At 36.3% G+C, this 20,860-nt stretch overlaps 1 protein-coding gene across 1 annotated transcript in view; it reads right to left on the reverse strand.

Annotated features, from left to right (window-relative positions):
- Positions 1-4,052: 4,052 nt before the first annotated feature.
- LOC121426706 (neurogenic differentiation factor 1-like) overlaps positions 4,053-20,860 on the reverse strand; it is a 28,725-nt gene continuing 11,917 nt past the window's right edge. Inside the window, exon 2 of the mRNA XM_041623078.1 lies at positions 4,053-6,300. Within this exon, the coding sequence (XP_041479012.1) occupies positions 5,120-6,300 (1,181 nt within the window). The 3' untranslated portion in view covers positions 4,053-5,119. The remainder of the gene's footprint in view (positions 6,301-20,860) is intronic.

Raw genomic sequence — 20,860 nt, forward strand, 5'->3', positions numbered from 1 at the left:
GATCCCCCTCATTTCCATATCCATTTATGCTCTATATTATACTGTTTTTTTTACGAAGTAAGAAGGCCCTTCTGTAAAATTGTATTTGATTTGTATTGTTTTATATTACTTTTTATTATGTTTTGAATGGAAATGAAATAAAAAAAATTATTGAATTGAATTTTGATAGCTATCTCCCAGTCGTATATGCCCAGTTTTCTCAAATTTAGAAGCATTGTAGTTTCTGATGACTACTGTCTGCTGTGTGTATTTCTTAAGCCTAGAGTACTGTACAGCTAAACTGTGTACTCTGACATACATACTTACAAAACTAGGCGAAAAATATTGTACAAGTACAAAATGGGCGCAGTACATTTATTAAAAAATCAAATTGCTTTCAATTCTAGGAGGTGAGTTCGACTTTAACCTGTTCCACAACAGGCCCATGAGCACTCAGAGCCTTCTTCGAAGAAATGTTTTTCTTCTAAAAAGAAAAAAAAAAATGTTGTAATCAACATTTTCATTTTTTGTTATAGTATCTTTGTGCATGAGACTTGTAGTCTACTTGGTATAAAGTGCGATAATATTTTTTTTTTGGGGGGGGGTTATGTTTTGATTAGTTTTTTAAAGAAAATATTACTATTTTATGCGTGATTTTTACGAGAGTTTTCTCTCGTGGAAAAAAGAGCGAAAGGTTCAACCTTGGATTTGATTCAATTGTAAAAGAGCGCCATCTCTGGTCTGCTATCTTCTGTTTCGATTGTGATTTTATATTTTTTTACATTTTGATAGCTCTTTGAATGTCAACGGCAATAATGTATACAGTAATAATTACTATAACAGTACTGATTAAATTTTGAAATATTACAAACACCATTCTTGCATTGATGTCTATTATTCATCACCTTCCTCGTTTTTAATATAACGCCGGACAAGGCGTATTGTATGCAATTATTTGATAAGTGATCGGCTCATATCGCTCCGCTGTCTTTATACAAAGAGTTGTGATTATATTATTTCAAATGCAGTAGATCTTGATTTGTGTAATTGAGAGATAGGATTTATATATCAATCTTGAGTTAAGGTTTGATATGAATATATCGTAAGACGGGAGCCTTGGGCTCCATAGCACAAAATTTTGCAATCAATCGCTAATCTGCATTGCCAAATCAAGATCGTTGTTACTTGCGCATTTGGTGGAATGTCATAACAGGAACCAATCAGAATTGTTCTTTCATAATTCCAATACACCGCACTCCTTTGTTCTACGTGGTCGTTTCATTATCTATTCACTAATCTTTCTCTTTCTTTCTAAACGCGATTATTATGAAGACACTCCTGAAGATGTTACAACGTTGGCAGCAATTCAGCGAAGAGGGCACCATAATTCCGAATAGAATCGAATTTTCCACTTCGCCCTCTCTCTTTCAAACATGCACACTCACTCCCCCCCCCCCCCCCCCTCTGCCTTCTCTCCCTCTCTCTCCCTCTCTATCTCTCTCTCTCCCCTCTAGTACTCTCTCTCCAAGTTTCTGTCTTTTTTTTCTCACATGCATTTTCTCCCGCACAGTCACCCATTCTTCTCTGCTATGCACACACAAACATGATCTTGAAACTGTATGTCTTGTATTTGACATTTGAAGAAATTTCGTTTGTAATCTATATATTATCTTTCATGATTTAACATGTATGATACTAGTATTTGACTGAATTTCAAATAATTTCATGAAAAATGCGGTAATGTATGATTAGCATTATCGCAAATTATGCTGCGTTACTGTAAAGCGCTTAGAGACTTCTGATAAAGAAAGTGTTATGCGCTTTATAAGCAAGTATTTTTATAAAGAATTGTTTTCAATATCTTTATGTTGTGATCGTGATTACTGTGTCGTGATTAGTGGCGAGAAAACTAAATCATGGTAACTACACTGTAAAAACTGAAGTGATAATACTTATAGTGTAGTGACTGCACTACGAGTGCCGAGTGCTGATTCTCTAAACTATAAAATCAGCATTCGTATTGCAGTCACTATACAAGCACTAAGTGCTATATTAGCACCTCATTTTTTAAGTGTACGTCGTGATTGGTGTCGTGATAACTGCGTCGTGATTAGTACATCGTGATAAATGAGTCGTGGTAACCATGGACCTACCACTCTAGGTCCATGTGGTAACTAAGTCGTGTTATCTTTGTTATGATTACTGCGCCGTGATCAGTCCGTCTTGAGTAGTGTCGTGATAACTGCATCCTGATAATTGAGATGTGGTAACTGCGTCGTGATTGGTGTCATGGTAACTGCGTCGTGATTGGTTTAGTGATAACTGCGCCGTGATCAGTCCGTCGTGAATAGTGTCGTGATAACTGCATCATGATAATTGAGTCGTGGTAACTGCGTCGTGATTGGTGTGGTAACTGTGTCGTGATTAATTCGTCATGGTATCCGCGTCATGATTACTGCGTCGTGATTAGTGCGTCGTGAACAGTGTCGTGATAAATGCTTCGTGATTACGGGGTCTTGATAACTGCGTCGTGATCAAATTCCTTAGGAAACCCATTTTATTTAGTGAGTCGTTTGGAAAGTCGTGTAGATTACTGTCCGAACTTCTTAATAAAACGTTTCAAGATAACCGTGGTAATCTTCATTGAATGTGCTCATATTGCTTTTGATATATTTTCTTATCAGTATGGGCATTGTCATTACTGTTTGTAAACATGTTATGATCTGTAGAGATCTTGAGTGATCGAGACACGATTCGCTCATATCCTTTGTTGACTAAATTTATTCCTTTCAAAAGTATGTAAATTTATCATAAAGAAACACACTTTGAAACGCTATTCACCATATTGTACAAGCACTTTTTAATGCGGAATGTAAATTTATTTGTAATTGACCGACCATTACGGCAAAGTGTCGTCACGTGGAATTTCTTTAAGTATGGTTACATGGCAAGAAATAAACAAAAATAATCAAGACAAATACATGTGATCACAAAAAAAAACAATTGTCGTAAATGGCATCATAATCATGGAGCCCTTAGGAATGATTAGTTGAAAGTGATTGAAAAATAAACAGATTTGAGAAAGGTAATGACACATTTCTTCTTTTTCTCTCTATTAAGGAACTTCTCAATATTATTTGTTTTTGTCTTAAATTGCTTTAGAGATCATTATGGAGACACAGTTATATCTCCATGTTTCGTGACATAATATGTAGGTCAAAAATAAACTTCATAATTTCTTCATATAACTAGCAGATTTCTGACGAAAGTTTGAAAATAACTCCATTATTACATCCTATTTTATTTTGAAATTCTAGATGAATTATTAAACTTAAGTATTTATATAGTTTTATGAAATGTTAGTATATGCAAAAAGCCATGACGGTATAACTAGCCAGATGAAATTTCCCACCTCCTTACTTTTTCAGATATATGTCTTCTGCAGAGACATGGTTATAAGTTTGAAAAATAGTGGAACCTACGTATTGTATTCATGGTATTGTGGGGGTACTAAGTTTCCTTAAAGGACAAGTCCACCCCAACAAAAACATGATTTGAATAAAAAAAGAAAAATTCAACAAGCACAACACTGAAAATTTTATCAAAATCGGATGTAAAATAAGAAAGTTATGGCATTTTAAAGTTTCGCTTATTTTCAACAAAATAGTTATATGAACGAGCCAGTTACATCCAAATGAGAGAGTTGATGACATCACTCACTATTTCTTTTGTATTTTATTATATGAAATATGAAATATTTTGATTTTCTCGTCATTTTCATGTAAAATGAAGTTTCATTCCTCCCTAAACACGTGGAATTGCATTATTTTAACATTTTGTGCTTCAGGCAAGGAGGTCCTCATTGTCAAGTTCGTAAAAATTGAAATATTGTATAATTCAAACAATAAAAAACAAAAGAAATAGTGAGTGAGTGACATCATCGATTCATATCTCATTTGGATGTAACTGGCTCGTTCATATAACTATTTTGTTGAAAATAAGCGAAACTTTAAAATGACATAACTTTCTTATTTTACATCCGATTTTGATGAAATTTTCAGCGTTGTGCTGGTCTGATTTTTCTCTATTGATTTAAATCAACATTTTCCTGAGCTGGACTTGACCTTTAAGAAGTTAAAAGACCTCCGGAAAGACCTATTTCGGTTTGATTTGAGGCCTTTATTTATTTCGATATTTCTCGTAATCTCAACGTAAAAGTCTATGCGTACCTCTTCCACTTTTTTCGAACTGATTGATTGGTGTACATGGTGTAGGTACTGATTTCACATGAAAGAATACGATATATTTTACAAAACAGCTTTGAATCGGCACATACTAGCTGTAGTAAAAACACAATTTCATATCATATGATCAATAAATACAATTATAATTTTACAAACATCTAAATTGGTTGCTGAATCTATCACTGAATCAATAAAAATATATCGCCTGCATGAAATCGGCCCTTTGGTTACTTTGAATTTCCCGCACTTCAAAACATGACGTAAGAGATTTCGGTACAAAAAAAGCGGAAGACTGGAAGCCAATCGCATCTTATGATTAAAAGGCATTGTTGTTTCCATACTTTTGAATAGCACACTAAATTTATATTGAGCACACGCACGAAATAAATTGTGTTTACAACATAGGAGCTGCGTGAGATATTGCACTTCAGTTGATTGTATCTATAAAATCACACAAAGGTTTCGTTGGAAAGGGGGCGTTTTGAGATTACAACGTGTTCCTCTTGAATTAAAAAAGCTCGAGTTATTTGTTCTTAAGAAAAACAACCATCAATAAATGATATCTAGATAATGTCTCATTTAAAATGCAATTAGCCAATTAAAACTTAAAGATTGTAATGATAATGAAAATAACAATAATATCACCTAATGCGAACGTTTAAAGCGTTGCATAATAATTTGCATTATGGGTATAGTACTTGGAACTGCTTTCTGTTTAGGAAACTCTCTTAAATTTTTCCATTTTGAAAAATAAAGAAATGTACCATCATATAATGTATGTCAAGAATACAATATAATGAATCAAAGCATGTTTACTAAGTGTTGTTTAAGTCCATGCTGGTGCTTATTTCATTTCCCTGTTAAGGTTTTGGTGTAGCACCGGTGTTAATCCTATGTTAACCACGGAAGAGGTCTTGTCCATTACATCCTATAAGTCCTAGATTTCTGTAGCCTTTGTCGGCCATCGAGGTGTTAAGATTATAGTGTTCAGGCGTAGCACCGGTGTTTGAATAAATACTGGAAGTGCTTGTTACATCGTTTACACCAACTGAGATGTCAGAATAAGGTGTATACACCGGATTACCCGTCGCAAAGGCGAGAGAGTCATGGTGTGGAAACGATAGAGGGCGCTGCGAGAATTTATCGGCGCTCGAAGTCAGGCAAGATGGCGGCGGTGGAGAGGTTTGCTGAAACTGGCAGCTGAAGGTTGAGCTCGGGGAGGAGGTCGGAGCAGTGGCTGAAGATGGGTCGAACTGACGATGGAAAAGATCAGGAGGCGAGCTGCAGTACCCGTCCGACGGGAGAAAGAGATGGTGGAGTGAAGATGACCCGGCATTGGAGATACCAGTTGAAGTCATGCTCTCGCCAACTCTGTGATGCGACGATGTGTTCGACAAATCATAACCATAGCTATCGGTCATGCTGTTCATTGGGACACCGGTGGACCAGGCACTGTAAGGTGAGGTCTGGTCGTCTGGGAGAAGTGTCCGCGGATTCAATTGCATGGCACCTGCTACAAGGTTTGTGGTTGGCTGAGACAGACCACGTGACAGTGTTTGTGCGAAGGAGATGTTGTCCGGAACGACACCCGTCCGTAGAATGTCCGCTAGAGCATGAATGTAATTCTTTGCGAGCCGAAGTGTCTCGATTTTTGAAAGCTTTTGAGTAGAGGAATAACAAGGAACCACCTTCCTCAAACGATCAAGGGCGTCGTTTAGTCCATGCATACGATTGCGCTCTCTCGTGTTCGCTTTCAATCTCCTCAACTTAAATTTTTGAACCCTTGCTTTCGTCATCTTCTTCTTCTTTGGTCCTCGCTTCTTGGGTGGCGGCTTCTCGCCGTTTTCTCCGACAGTTGCTTTTGCATTTTTCCTTCCTTTCTTCCCGCCTTTGGTCGTCGTCTGGATTGTTTGTGGTTTTTCTTCGAGGGCACCCTCAATGTCAGCTTCGTCGCCGCTTTCCGTATCCGGTGTGAACTCGAGCATGACGTCATCTAGTTCCTGTAGGGTGGGACCCATTGCGTGTGGCTCTTTCTTTATGACGTTTCCTGTTGTTCTCAGGTTGTTAAGGTTTGTCTCTGAAAAAATAACGAAAGAATGTTTTTAAAAACCATTAATAATTGTAAAATAATGCAAATTATGCAGCTTACTGATGCATGGATCGTATTTGTTGCCATCCTGAAGTTAGAATACAGAAGTTTTAACATTACATGTTGTGATTTATCATGATCATTATGAAATGGATGCAGATTCCGTTGAGGACTTTTAAAGACCAGGTAGATAGCATGCCTCATTTCACGAAATCAAGTTAAAATGATAACGGATTATCAACTTATGTAGCCCTTGCTGAGTCCTTGTTGTATTTGTCAGATCGTTTTATACGACGCATAAACCCCCTCCATTACATGTATCTAATCTCCCAGAGACAATTTAAAGGCGACCGAACACCTTACGATTGGTTTGCGACCCGATTTCAGAATAAAATGTTGTAGAATTAGATGCTAATATTGAGACTTGGAATATCTTACTGTGTAATATTCTAAATCATCGTACGAATACCTAAGTTCAAATCTGTGACTATGCTATCATCCTTCTTAGAATAAAAGCGAATTTAATATCTAGTCGTAATGACGTCATAGCAGTCGTACGATTGGCTACGATTTGAAACTAATTTGGCCTTTGCTCCAAAATAAAGGTTTGCACTCTTTCAAAATGGTAAGCATTCTTTCAATTAAAATTTTATCCTCAAATAAAATTATATGTTCCATTCACATTTTCAGAAAATTAGCAAAGTGCGATTTGTTCCAAAATTGAATCGTGAACAGTCGTAAGGTGTGCGGTGGCCTTAAGATTGCCTTCCCTGTGTCACTGGCTTAATTTTGTTGATTAATTTTGTTAATTAATTTAGTAAATTATTATCTAACATAAGGGGTTTCAATGTATCTCATCTTAATATTGCATGCAAAAGTTTTAAAATAACTTTTCACCGCTTGTATTCTATCACAGTCCAAGACATACGCGTTGCCATTTTTTTACTACTTTTCTTTTCTGTTGTCTCTAATTTATGCACAAAATGGCAACCTCGGGTTCATTATTCATTTCATGTCTACACATGCTATAAGATAAAGTAATTCGGGAGTCATGCTTCAGAAATGACAAGGAGGATCATTTATGGCGCACAAAACCCCTAAAATCTGTGACATCTCTTGCGGCATTAGTGGCATTGTGTGCCAACTGTCAACATTTCTCTCGAATCTATATACCTTAGGACAAATCAAGATGAAAACATGGTATTAAATAGAGAACGATTCATTTCATGGCCTTTGGCTTGGAGACAAATTGCACTAAACCTTTCTACCAAATATCGGGGGTAGCAAACACTTCACACTCTCGCATAATTACGCTATCTGCCGTACCAGGCCTATGAGGGGCGAGCGAGCGAGCTCCACATTGCCAGCGCGCGCGAAAGAAAATGCCTTGCTCCCGCCAACTCAAACACGAACGGAGCGAGCGAGAAAACCTCCACGCCATATGTTCACATTTTTGTACTTAATTACATGGCGAAATGGTCTGCATTTTAGCGCGGTTTTAGCGATCCCATTATAGGAGGGTATTTCCAGGCAGGCATCAAGAAATTTTAAATCCACACCACTTATCTCTTTCGATCCACTTAAGCGAATTATAATCGTAGTTATGAACTTGGTGTATAAGCGTCTATTATTTGCGCTTTTTGACTTCTAATTCGTTTCTCTCACATTGGTAAATTGATAAAACTGCAGCATTGTATAATAACTTTGCTGTCCCTCGTGATCGGCAATTTTTCCCTCAGAGTTAATAGAATTCAAGTCATGTTAATTTTTACTTTGTTCATGTTAAGACAGTTTATTTCTTTGCGTATATGGATATAATGCATTTCTTTCTTATAGACTTAATCTTATTTTCGTGGGTAAATCAATTATAGGAATTTGAGCATTTAAATATGTTTAAAGTAGTATGAAGAAAACAGAAATATGTCATGGATTAAGTGAGATGTTATAATTATCCGGGAGGAATACCACATAAGACCCTATCTCTAAGCACGTTTAATTGTAAGAGTGATCATTAAAAATACATTAATGAACAAACATGAAAAAAATGAAAATCTGAATACAAAGCAAAATTAATAAAATACATTATAAAGATGGCAATCATTTTCCGAGGATGTAACATCATCTTGCGATGTTCGTTCACGTGTTCTTTTGTATTCGATATCCAAAACTAAAATTAGATTAAACAATTTTGTTTGTATTGCATTTCAATTAAAGTAATTGAAATCTGATTTGTCGTCTCTCAAATTTGCCCTTCCCCCACCCCCTGCTATCTCTCTCTCTCTCTCTCTCTCTCTCTCTTTCTCGATTGATTGTCAAGAGTGTGTCATCTGGAGATACAATAACACTGGTGATTGTATGGGGCATCATACAGCCCAGTGAAAACCATGCAGTTGCAGAAGCCGAATTCAAAGGTCTATTTAATATCCATCAACAAAATCAATGGTAAACATCAACAAAATCAATGGTAACTGCATGGGCGTTGTGGCGTGCGCCTGTACTCCAAGCTGTGGGAAAGTTACAATTTGATGCAGAGGTTCGAGGTTCGAGCCCTGGCCACGTCTAACGGATGGTGACGTTAAAGGTCGGTCCCAGACGTAAATACTCATATATGATTGCTATATGTCTGACAAAACTCAAAGACACACACAATGGTAAAGAACAAAAGTCGAGAAATTTTGAGGGCTTACGCTTTTATTCACGATTGTTACTTTTAATTAATTCGTTTAACAGTGCATTGTGTTCTTTTAAAATGTGTTAATTCTGAAAAATGAATCATCATTATGGTTGTATGGCATATATTTTCACAATGCAAACTTTTATCGAATGAATATTCACTCTCTTTCTCTCTCTCTCTGACCTAATCCCCGAATTTATCTCAAACTACTTTCGTCATCTCTTTCACTTATCTTTTTATTCATTAATTTTTAAACTTTATACTCAAATATACATATCACTTGCACTGTATCACATTCTAGTTACACTAGACAGTTGATCTGAATTGACGTTGTTTAAAATATTGCATTATCCCTGGCATATTTCACACTACGTAAAGCACTATCCCAAACAAAAGTTGATGGGTGTTTTTCCCGCGGTTTCCGATTTTCCTTCACAAAGCATAAACACCTTGGATTTGCCTATAGATGAAATGGAAAGGAACGAGGACGAGGAACAAAAGAGCCCGGGCATTCATTTTCTTCAAGATGAGATCGTGTGTAAGTCACTCTGTCTCGTCAATCAACAAAACCCAGTCATCCGTGAGAATGACTAACGCAGACGACTCAAACGATATCATCAACGTATCGTCACAACTTGGTGGTTTTGCGCCCAAAATTCATCATTAAGCGAGAACGCGCCAGATAATTTCCATACAACGTATACAATTTGTCGATTAAGTTCACTTTATGCGAGTCCATCGAATAATTTTTTTTCTTCTCCAACTACATTAACTCTACTGATACTAAAAAAAATAAATTCACACAGCTATGATCAGATAAGTTAATTTTTAGAAATAAACTAGTACAATAATATTGTTACTTTGTCATAACCCTAAACGATATCAAGTACAAAATTATTTCGTTACCATTCACCATTACTAAATCAGAATATAATTTTTAAGATAGTCATCGTAATTGAGTTTGCATGGCTTAAGATACCTGTCATTATGAATGTTTAGTTTATTATGAACAAAGCATGAAACTAGTTGACTTTAAACTAAAAGGGTTAAAATTAGATTTAGGCCGGATTCTATCAGACTTGAAATCTATACTCTTCAAAGAGAGTTTTTAAATTGTATTCTTTTTTATTCTAATCAACTTGATAGATTAATAATCTAAGTAATTGAGAGCAAAATTTATAAGATCATGTTCATACAGTTAGTTGAATTATTCATAATGGTGATGGTCTGATACTAATCCATAGGTTAAAGAAAGAAACGGGACAGAGAGTGGGGTAATGGATTCGAAAACGGAACATGGATTGGGAGCTGAACGGGGGCTCAGGTGGCTAAGTGAGGGGGCGAGGAAGGGACCAGTCTCAAAGCTTAACTTTCTTACCCCTTCATCGCTGTATTGTGATGCCATTTCAGACGAGTTTGCCTCGAGGCGAGTCTGACAACCTCTCGATGCACGTATGCCATGTTATGCTCAGTAATGCCGTTTTTTAAGTGTATTTTCCGACGACATCTCTTTACTGATAAGCAAGGTCCATTATCGATTTCATTTACAAAAATTGCTCATTTTCAAAACAAAATCGTTTGATGCATTCAATGATAAAATATGAGATAAAAAGTTATTCCCGTTCACTATCATGATTCATGACGATTGTCATTTTTTAAATGGTTGAACGGGTTTAACTGTTTTTAAATCTGGTAAAACATTTGTATTCATTTTGTGTATTATTTAGACTCAAAATGCATAGCCTATCATGAGAAAATTTCCGAAATATCCTTCACAAGTCAGTCATGTTTGCGATGGGCAAACTCCGTTTAGTTAACGTTAAACATTAACTTGCATATTTTATACGAGAATGGTAGTTTTAAAATATGTCGATATTGTATTTAATGCCTTATGGAGCTAATGGAGGGTTCTCCGTATGTCGTTTTGGGGACTTAATAGCGAGTTCATGGAATGGTTGGTCCCTCTAACACCAAGGTGGGAGGCTGAAGAACGATTAGCACTCATTACATCCAACTCCCCGGTGACTTTGGTGTAAAAACGCGCAAAACGCTGGCAGCCAAAGTCATTTCGCTCTTTTCTTCACGCACACACGCGCGAACACACCTAGGACGCCGAGCCTTCAACTTCATCAGGGATCGGGGCTGGCGCCGCGGTACCGCGGTCTCTCGTGGGATTACGCGGTCCTCGCTAACTCATGCATGATTTAGTGAGAATCCCGTATCCGATTCGTCATGTAAGTAAACGCAAATGATCTTCATCAGAAAGCTACAAATGGAACCTATTGTGTTTACAACACATTGTATTACTCAACGACGGTGGAGGCGTTAAAGCAAGCAGAGAGGGGATGGGAACTGAAGGGGAAGAGGGGGTTCCATGAATACAGAGATAGAAGGGGATAATGGGAGAGGGGGAAGGTGTGAATTGGGGTTTAAAGGAAATAAACGTGGCGTTGCGACGAAAAATAACTATTCAACGAAAATAGCTTTTAGAAGAGACAAAGGCGGAAGGAGATCGTGGATAATTGAGCTAAATTCTAAAAAAAAAAACAGCGAAGATATTTCGGAATAATTTATTATGGAGGTGAAAATTGTTTTCCATGCTTTCAGAGGACTAGATGATTGCGAAACGCGGAAAATGGAGAATAAAATTCATAAGGCCGAGGAGTCTGGAGTAAATTGAAAGAGTAAAAAGGGATATAAATGCACCAAAATGCATAATGTGGAGAAAAATAAATAGAAAAGCGACAAGATGGCAGAACTGGGAGATGATCAGACAGAGAGAGAGGAAAAGACGGAGGGGAAGAGAGATTCTCTTGATACCAGCAAAAAGCTGTCCTGATCCGAGTTCCTATAAGAGTTACAACAATCAGAAGCAGAAATACATATTGGAAATATCTAAGTTAGATGTAGACATGTCGATATGGTGTGATGATAGCTGTAAACGTTAATTTAAAGATTTCAAACGTATCAAAAAGAATATGTGCGAATGCTCAGATCCTACTAGCAAAGATTCAAACCCCAATGAATGCGTGGAAGCAAATTCTCAATCTCATCGTTTACATGTTTTTTGTGAAGTTTATTTGGTTTTGGATGAAACTATGTATTTTACTTTTTGGAGCAATATCCGAGGTCACTGATCGTGGGTATCTAAGTGACTAATAAAGGAGCTCTACTATGAGTTAGTTACACACTTTTTAATCCGAAATCACTCTTGTAAAAATAAAAAAAAACCTGATGGAGTGAACTTTCCACACTCACTATTAAAGACACGCGTTATAAAAGAGTACCAGGCCTATGTCATAATATTAATTCTCAGAAAATTTGTTATCCCATTATAGATAAATAAATATCTCATTACAAAAAGATTTTTTTTTAATATAAAGAAATAAACAAGAAAAATCAGAATAATGATAAATCTTGAAGCTCTTATTTTTCATAAGACCGGAGTGTCAAGAAAGGGAATCATCTTCTGTGTGGCACTCTTCTGATTGAGTAAATATTGTTGGTGACGTATGATAAGAGGATTTGTCATTCACTGATTACATTAGCCGAAATTGGTTATAAGAAATCGCCTTTTCTGGAGACGTTTCAAAATCGAGGCGCTATAATTTACGGTTTAATAACTCACTCTGGGAGAGAAGTAGACAAACACTCGGCTTGGAAACGAAGATATCTTCATTGGAGAGGAGGCAATCCATTGTTTTGAGTGGGGATACTTACAAAAGCGCGCCTTTTCATCTTCTTCGTCACAACCCTGTCTCATTACGGCTCCAGTCGAGCACACTGCGTCATTCGAGAACGCGGAGCGCCACTGCAAATTTGCGCAATGCAGTAACACATCATCAAATCTAACTTATTATAAATCATCAATGCATAGAGCTCCCATTATTTTGTTTTGCAGTGTCGCAGAAAGCGTGTCAATTTGAAAGACGTGCTAGTAAGAAGGTGGTTCGTTATAATTCTTGAAGGTGACGTTTTGCGATTAATAGGGTTTATCTTGGCGAATACTGACTTCCCGATACTTCATACTCAAGTACACCCATCTTCAAGTGTCCTCTGTATAAACGGCGAGGTTATATACATTTTAACTGAGAAATCTAATTGATTGGATATCTTTATACGTCAGGAATATTGTTTTTTGTACTTTCATTTTAAGCCAAAAATTGATGTAACTTTAGGTAGGATGGTTATTTAATGTTTACAAAAAATAGGTCTTAACAATGATTTACCAAGCTCACGTAAAACTGTGAGTTGGTCTACGTGTCACTTTTTAATAGTCCTTACTTTTGAAAGGAGTAATATACATTCGAAATGCACATTTTGCAAAAAAGTCCTATTTTCACTTGAAAAGCAAAGGAATTAAATCAATTTCCTTACTTTCTTATCTCTTGAAATTAACTCTGTCGTGCATGGGCAATAATTTTGATGAGGATTATTTCCATTGCCACGCATGAAAATGAAGAATAATGGTAAACTTGGGGAGTATTGAAACTTTTTTTTGTCTGTGATTTTCACTAATTTGCTCTGATTCAAACAAATGCAAGAATTTAGTAGCTCATGGAATACAGTCAGTGAAAATAAATTAATACGGATTTCATGAATTATATGAACTACGATCGTTCCTCTAATGAATCTTTATGAGAGTTTATTTGCCTTTTTATTATGATTGTGCCATTTTGGGGCTTACAATTCTAATCCCCTTTACACAAATAACAAACGCTTTCCCCTGGTCTATCTTTACACCAAAAGTTTCAATGTTCAAGGTTTGCTATATATAACCTTTACCATGTCTATTAAATTTAAAATCTGTTTATTTTCATTTCCTTCCATCATCCTTTGTTTTACGGTGCTGTATTCGTAGAAAAATGGTTCACCCGTCTGGGTGTATATGCCTTGTATGTCATCACCCGAATTCGTCCGGAGCGTGTATTCGCCGTGGGGGACACCGATCACTCGTATGATCTATCGTACACACATTGATTCCCCAAATGATTTGTGATCTTAATTAAATCTCGAAGACAGTCAAATGGCCGTATAACGTCTCGCATTCTTCTCCTCTCATCTTCAAATTACGTCATTTTTTGGCCGTCTTACTGTGATGTGATACACACGATCCGTTTCAATCATTCAATTTATTATGAGACGTTCTTGTGTGTTTGTTAGGATTGTCCTACCAATGTCTAGCTGTTGATAACAGAAATGAAATATTAGAGATGCACAGTGGGAGGCCTGTGGAAATGTTACCAATGTTTGAAGCTAAAACGTAGTCAACTTAGCTTTATTATCAATCAGTTGTAAAATTAAAATGATACAACAGTTGAAAAATTCAACAAAATGTCAAACAATCTGTATGAATTTAAGCACAGTCATGCCAGTGAGTGTGGTAAATGTTCGTTAAAGGACAAGTCCACCCAACAAATAGTTGATTCGAATAAAAAGAGAAAAATCCAACAAACACAATACTGAAATTTTCATCTAAATTGGATGTAAGATAGGAAAGTAATGACATTTTTTACTTTCGCTTATTACTTTAAGTATGACTGATGGCAATGATTACAAAACAACAACGCAATTATCAATGATAGAGAAAGAAGAAGAAACTAATGTAATGTCTCTTTTTTCATGTCTTAAGTCCGTTGAATCTGACTTGAAATAACGGAAGACGTTCCAACCCTATAAAAGGGATGGAATTTCCCAAGTTATACCTATAATACTTCCACGTAAGAGAATCGACAACGTACAAGTATCTTGGTTTTCAATGGTTTAACAAAACAATAATTTACCCAAAAGACAGCAAAAATGACAAACAATGTATCAGCTTCCTTTCATTTTTTAACAAATATCAATAATTTTCATGGGAACGATGGTAAGTGATCTTGTCAATATTTTATCGATTTCTCTGATTGCTTTTGATCTTTGACGTCGCTTAGGCCCACTAGATGAAGATTAAATCTTTCCTCTGTTATCCTTATCTCAATCGATTTCGTGAAAAATAATTCTCAATAAAGCGCATGGGTTTTCAAGGTCTAAATAGAAAATTGTTACTTGCGATTTTTGGTAACGTTTTTTGTTATCATTTTCAATCAATTTCTGAAACTAAATCTGCCCATTCGCTATATCTCTCATACAAACTCGTGAACACATATATACACACCGGGCCCACACGCACGTCAAACCTAGTCTGCAGGCACAGACTCTGATTGGAACTTTGATCAACAAGTGTGCCTCCACGCATAGACTAGTACATACAAAAACTTGCTGTTCCAATTCAGAGCGAGAGAACCTTCAGTACACAAGGCATGAGTAGGCTGCACATTCGAACCCTTAACTCGAGTGAAGGGTTTTCCCAGCAGACTACATCAAACCCTCTCCACTTTTTTCCCCTCTCATTCTTTCTCACTCCCTCATCGTTGCTCACCTCTCTGCCTATCTCCTCTCTCGCACACACACCAGCCCACACGAGGCAAACGCTCTCCCTTTCTCTCCCTTCTTTATTATATCATGTAATATAAGAATAACGAAATATTGTAGTATGAAACAAAATAATCTAGCAATTTAACAAACGATTATCGATAATGTTTCAATAATAATATCACTATTGCATTTCTCCCAAATCTCAATAGGCTATGCCTCATGGAAATTCCATATTTCATAAATTTATCTATGTTTATCTACTTTCATAGAAATTAAAATTGTACTACTAAATAAAATGTATAATCATAAGAACACTCGGATGTTTTAACGTGTTGATTCTTACCTACTTATGTAATCACATTATGGGCATTATTTATTTGAGTGCTAGTTCCATTGCTGCTTTAGCTTCTTTGGCAAGACATTTATCTACATTTGTTGCTTTCCACCCAGGTTTTAAAGGTTTTCTGCGCCTCGGAATTGTTATCTAGATATCTGGCGCATAAAAAAACATGATAAATGTTGTGGTTTTTAAAGGTCAACAAGACATGATGCGAAAATCAATGTAGTTTCCAGAGAATTATAATAACTAGGCGTCTAATTGATATACTCCCCAGCAAGTGGAAAATAGGCATAAAATGTTTGCTTGCAATGCAGAATTTGAAAGCATGGTTTAGATTTTAAATGGAAAGATCTTTCTCGATATCGATATTACATGGGCATCCAGCTCTTGGATATCGATATCGATGAAAAAAAAATATATACAAAAACGACTCATGACTAGGGCTAGGCCTCATGACAACGAGGGCTAGGCGTAGGGCCCGGACCTTAACGGTGGAAAGGACATCACCCCATCCCCCCCCCCAATAAAAAAACAAGCGAGCATAAACATATATACAGTGCTATTTTTAAATAATGATAATGCAGTTCTTTTATTATATATTTTTAATCAGTTCATTCTGAATGGTTAGAAGGGAATTCACTTCTTGTATCATTACCATAATATTTTCTTATCGCTTTATTACTTTGTCAAAATAGCACCTGATGCAAATTAACGGTTTCACCGAGGCTTTCTCCGACGTAATTTCGCCATAAATTATGTACAAACGACGTGATTAGAAAATGCTTATTTTCGCATGAAACCCCCATGTCAAAACATGATATCGAATTAATAAACACGGTTTTTAGACTGAGGTCTCTCCCTAATCACCCCCCGTTGGAGTTTTAATATCGTAATATCACGCAGACACGAAAATGACTGTATGGGGCTATGGGGTTGACTCAGCGAGACGCTATGGTTTATTAGTATGTTTTATCTATATATGAAATCCACCTGTTATAGGCACGCGGCGTGTGCCCTGATGCGCGGCGAGCCGGAGAGCGCGAACTTTATCCGGGCATAGTTTATGGATATTACACCTGACTCCGAGGCTATCAGATTTCTTCTCCTATTCTTTATATTGTCATTCTTCATTAGAGCTTAACACGAATAAGAATAGAAGACATGTGATAGCGAAGAATTATATCCCCCACTTCTATTGTCTAGTCCATTATATCTGCCTTGACAACCGTGTTAGGAACTGAAAACAAACGACGTCAGTGTGTTTCTTATATTCGCATTCGTATAATCCAGTAAAATATGGATTTAGTTCTCTGATGTTTGTTTTTCTTGTATGTCAGTTATACATATTTTAGTAATAGATATTTGGTATTACTTGTAGTGAATGGTGGTAGTAGACAGAGTAGTAGTAGAGAAGTACTGTAGTGGTAGTAGTAGTTGTAGTAGTAGAAGTAGAAGAAGAAGAAGTAGTAGTAGTAGTAGTAGTAGTAGTAGTAGTAGTAGTAGTAGTAGTAGTAGTAGTAGTAGTAGTAGTAGTTGTTGTTGTTGTATGTGTCATAAGTAGTTAATTGTATTAAAGTTAGTAACAAAAGTAGGAGTACTAGAATCCTAGTAGTAGTAGTAGTAGTTGTTGTTGTTGTTGTTGTAGTAGTAGTTGTTTCTGTTGTAGTAGTAGTAGTAGTAGAAGAAGAAGAAAAAAAGAAGTGGTAGTTGTTGTTGTTGTTTTTGTTGTAGAAGTAGCTGTAGTAGCAGCAGCAGCAGCAGCAGAAGTAGTACTAGTAGAAGTAGCACCAGCAGAAATAGCAGTTGAACATGTAGTGAAAAGTAATTTTCTTCATAATCAATATATATAATTGGTCTGGTTTCTTTAATAATGGCATATTATACCAGTAGTCATAATATTTTGATGTGAAACTGTTGCTTTCCAAAACTCAATGATGGAGACTTTGAGAAAATAATATCACATTTAATAGCCAAGGCAGATTATCAAACTAAAAAATAAGAAGATTAGACATCTATTTTTTTTTGAAATGCCATATTACATATTTTTTTTATTTATCTTGATAAATATAATATTTCAATGCAGCGCTGTAGGGCCCTATTATCATCAAGGGCCCTCCAGCGTATTTTGGTGTGCATGATTTGCTTAAAGCTTTGTATAGTTTTGGTAAATCCACCAAAATGCACCTAGCACTATTCCAATTCATTGCAAGCTAATATGAATGGATATGCCCTATAACAGTTATGATGTGGAGGATATGAAATGAAAATGTGTTTTACAGGATAAATTTTGCGATTTTACATGGAAATTTAACTTGATCGGGTCACCCAATCAAATTAAAATATCTGTGTGTTTTTGTCTTTCAATTAAATCCTATTCCAAATCATGGAATGGGCTGAAACTTTCAAGATATGTTCTTTGTCTGTAACTTTTGGATATCTAATCACTAAATTTATAAGATAAGTGCTTGAATGCCCATTTTTTTAATTTAAAAAAGCATCGCCGAGAGAGGGCGCTATATATCCAAGATTTGAATATTTGAAATTTTCTCAGAGAAGTGCAGTTGGAAAAATATCTTACGGTCTCTACGCTTCAGTAAGACTGTCATGTTAGATGATATTCGATTATCAATCACGTTATTGACCCTTTACCAAAGCTATACACAGGCTTTAAGATAATGTGCAACGTTTCCATTCTCCATGTTCTCTCTTTATATCTATGACTCCTTTTGCTGAAAATGTTTTATTCGTCTTCAATATTTTATTTCGTCGTAATGTTTACTTCATCTCTTCCTTTCTTTTTCTCAATTTGTTAAGTTTCATTCTCACTTCCGTGTTAAATTTTTCCCCATCCCCCTCTCTCCCCACCCCCCCCCCCTCCTAATTTCTCTCTCTCTCTCTTACCTTATATCTCTTTCTCTCCCGTTCAGACACCAAATCAAAATGATAACCTTGAAAATTAATTTTCCCTGAAGAGATAACCGAGACCTCAGGTCATTGACTCCACAGTATTCAGATCGCTTTGATTGAGTATTGTTGCTCAGCGGGATATGAAATATGAAATATTTCAAAATGATATTTGCAACCAAAAAAATCGAAATATTGCCGAGTGTTTTGTTATACATCATCAACCGTCGATACTGGCTTATGGATTTTTGTACGAGTGTTTGTTTGTGTGAGGTAATGGTAAGGTTGTGGTGCGCGTTGGGGTTGTGGAATAACCTACATCTACTTTTTCTACCAAGAACAGGGTGTATAATAATCGCGATTCTTTCTAGACAGAACCCCTCCAAAACCCAATCCCCCCCAAAAAAGGGGGGAATTTAATACACTTCGATGGTGGATTCAGATGAAATGAGTGCATTAAAATTGTAAACTTTAAATTCTGTATTTTCAGACAAAATCATTTTTCAATTGATTTCAACGGTCATCGAAAGCTCCTTGAACTTACACCATTGAAGTTCATTCCCTTTGTTAATCAACAGGTGACTCCAAAATCATTATACCTTCTTTTCATAACAGCAGTTTCTGAATTGTGTTTGTATTTATTCTTCAGTAAAGTACGAATTATTTTGTACATTAATTCCCAAGGGTGCCAGCAATCATTTTTTAAAGATTTTGAGAAAAAATGTCAGATTGCAATATGTTCTCTACATTTACCAGTTTACGTTGCTCATGGAAAGTTACAAGAAGAGATTTGCTCTTTGTTCGTGACAAGATTTAATTATGTTTCATTATGTTTCTCGCCCTCGCCATAAAATTTATTTTGCTGATGGGGAATTAATACCGTAGATGCAACAAGTTCGGGAGGAAATATCTTAATCCTTCTCCGAATTGGCGCCCATCTGATTTTCAAATAATAGTCACGTTTATCGCAGTATTAACGTCATGGAGACGTGTTCGTATATGTCCCTGTTCCAACCATTTCGACGAGTTCATGACTCGCTATCAATTCTATCTTTGAGGTCATTTGATGGCAAAATATGACTGCAAATGTAATCAATTTTGTCTCCTCTATCTGAAGTAACCCACTGTCAGTACAAGGTTTCGTGTCTGTTGAGGTAATTATTCTGATTACTCTATTGAGCTATTATATACCCGTCTAGTTTGGTAAATCAATTATGGAACGCGAAGAGTGAAACGTGCCGACAATAGGGTTTATGAATGGAAAAAAGGTGCTTCAGGTCTAAATTGACTAACTTGAATTTGATAGTTATTATGACGTTATTTGTGGATAGTCATCACTATTCGTTTTTCCAAATAAAAATATATACATGATTGACATAATATACTTTTTTCAGGAAATATGGTTTCATGGCTTGCCTGTAATTTATTCGTGCGAGCAACTAAGATCATAGATAATTTTATTGAAAATGTGAACTTTACTCAAACAATTATTATTTCGTTTCTCAAAGCCTTTTATTTATTCATTTATTTATTTATTTGTTTATTTATTTGTTTATCTATTTATTCATTTATTTATCCATTAACTTATTCATTTGAGGTTTATTTATTGTTTTATTTTCGGGGGGCAGGCTCCTCTATTCAATTTGCATTGTTAATCTTGACATCATCACTTCTAACTTTATTTGACCACTATTGTAATGATTCTAGACCCCCCCCCCCCTCAGCACCCTTCCTTCATGTCCGTTGTTCAGTTTTCATCTTCCCAGTATTAATCAATGCCCTCACCAACCTATAACGCCACCTCGATCGTCTTCTCAACGGAAACGCCACTTGATGTCCATCACTGAAGTAACCATGGCAACGAAATGTGTACAAATGGCGTAACGGATATTGAACCCAATGAAATACGGATAGCGGGATGAATAAAAAAATCAAAACAGACGTAATGACATTGCCTTTCCTAATGTCAACGACCCATAGGTCAAACTTTTACTCCGAGATATATAAAACATGCACCATTTCATTCATGAAACACCGATCTCCTTTAGTGATTTTATAGAATGAGTGATCAAAACATCACCTTCTCTTTTTGGTCACCGCGGAGCTGTCACAGAGCGAAGCAGGCGACACACTTTTTGGCGGGAGAGTGGCTTTTGTCGGCGTTACACCTATGTCACGCTGATCATTCGAGCGCACCCGATTGATCTACTTCCCTC

The sequence above is a fragment of the Lytechinus variegatus genome, chromosome 13 (genome assembly GCF_018143015.1).
Source record: "Lytechinus variegatus isolate NC3 chromosome 13, Lvar_3.0, whole genome shotgun sequence".
Lineage (NCBI taxonomy): Eukaryota > Metazoa > Echinodermata > Echinoidea > Temnopleuroida > Toxopneustidae > Lytechinus > Lytechinus variegatus.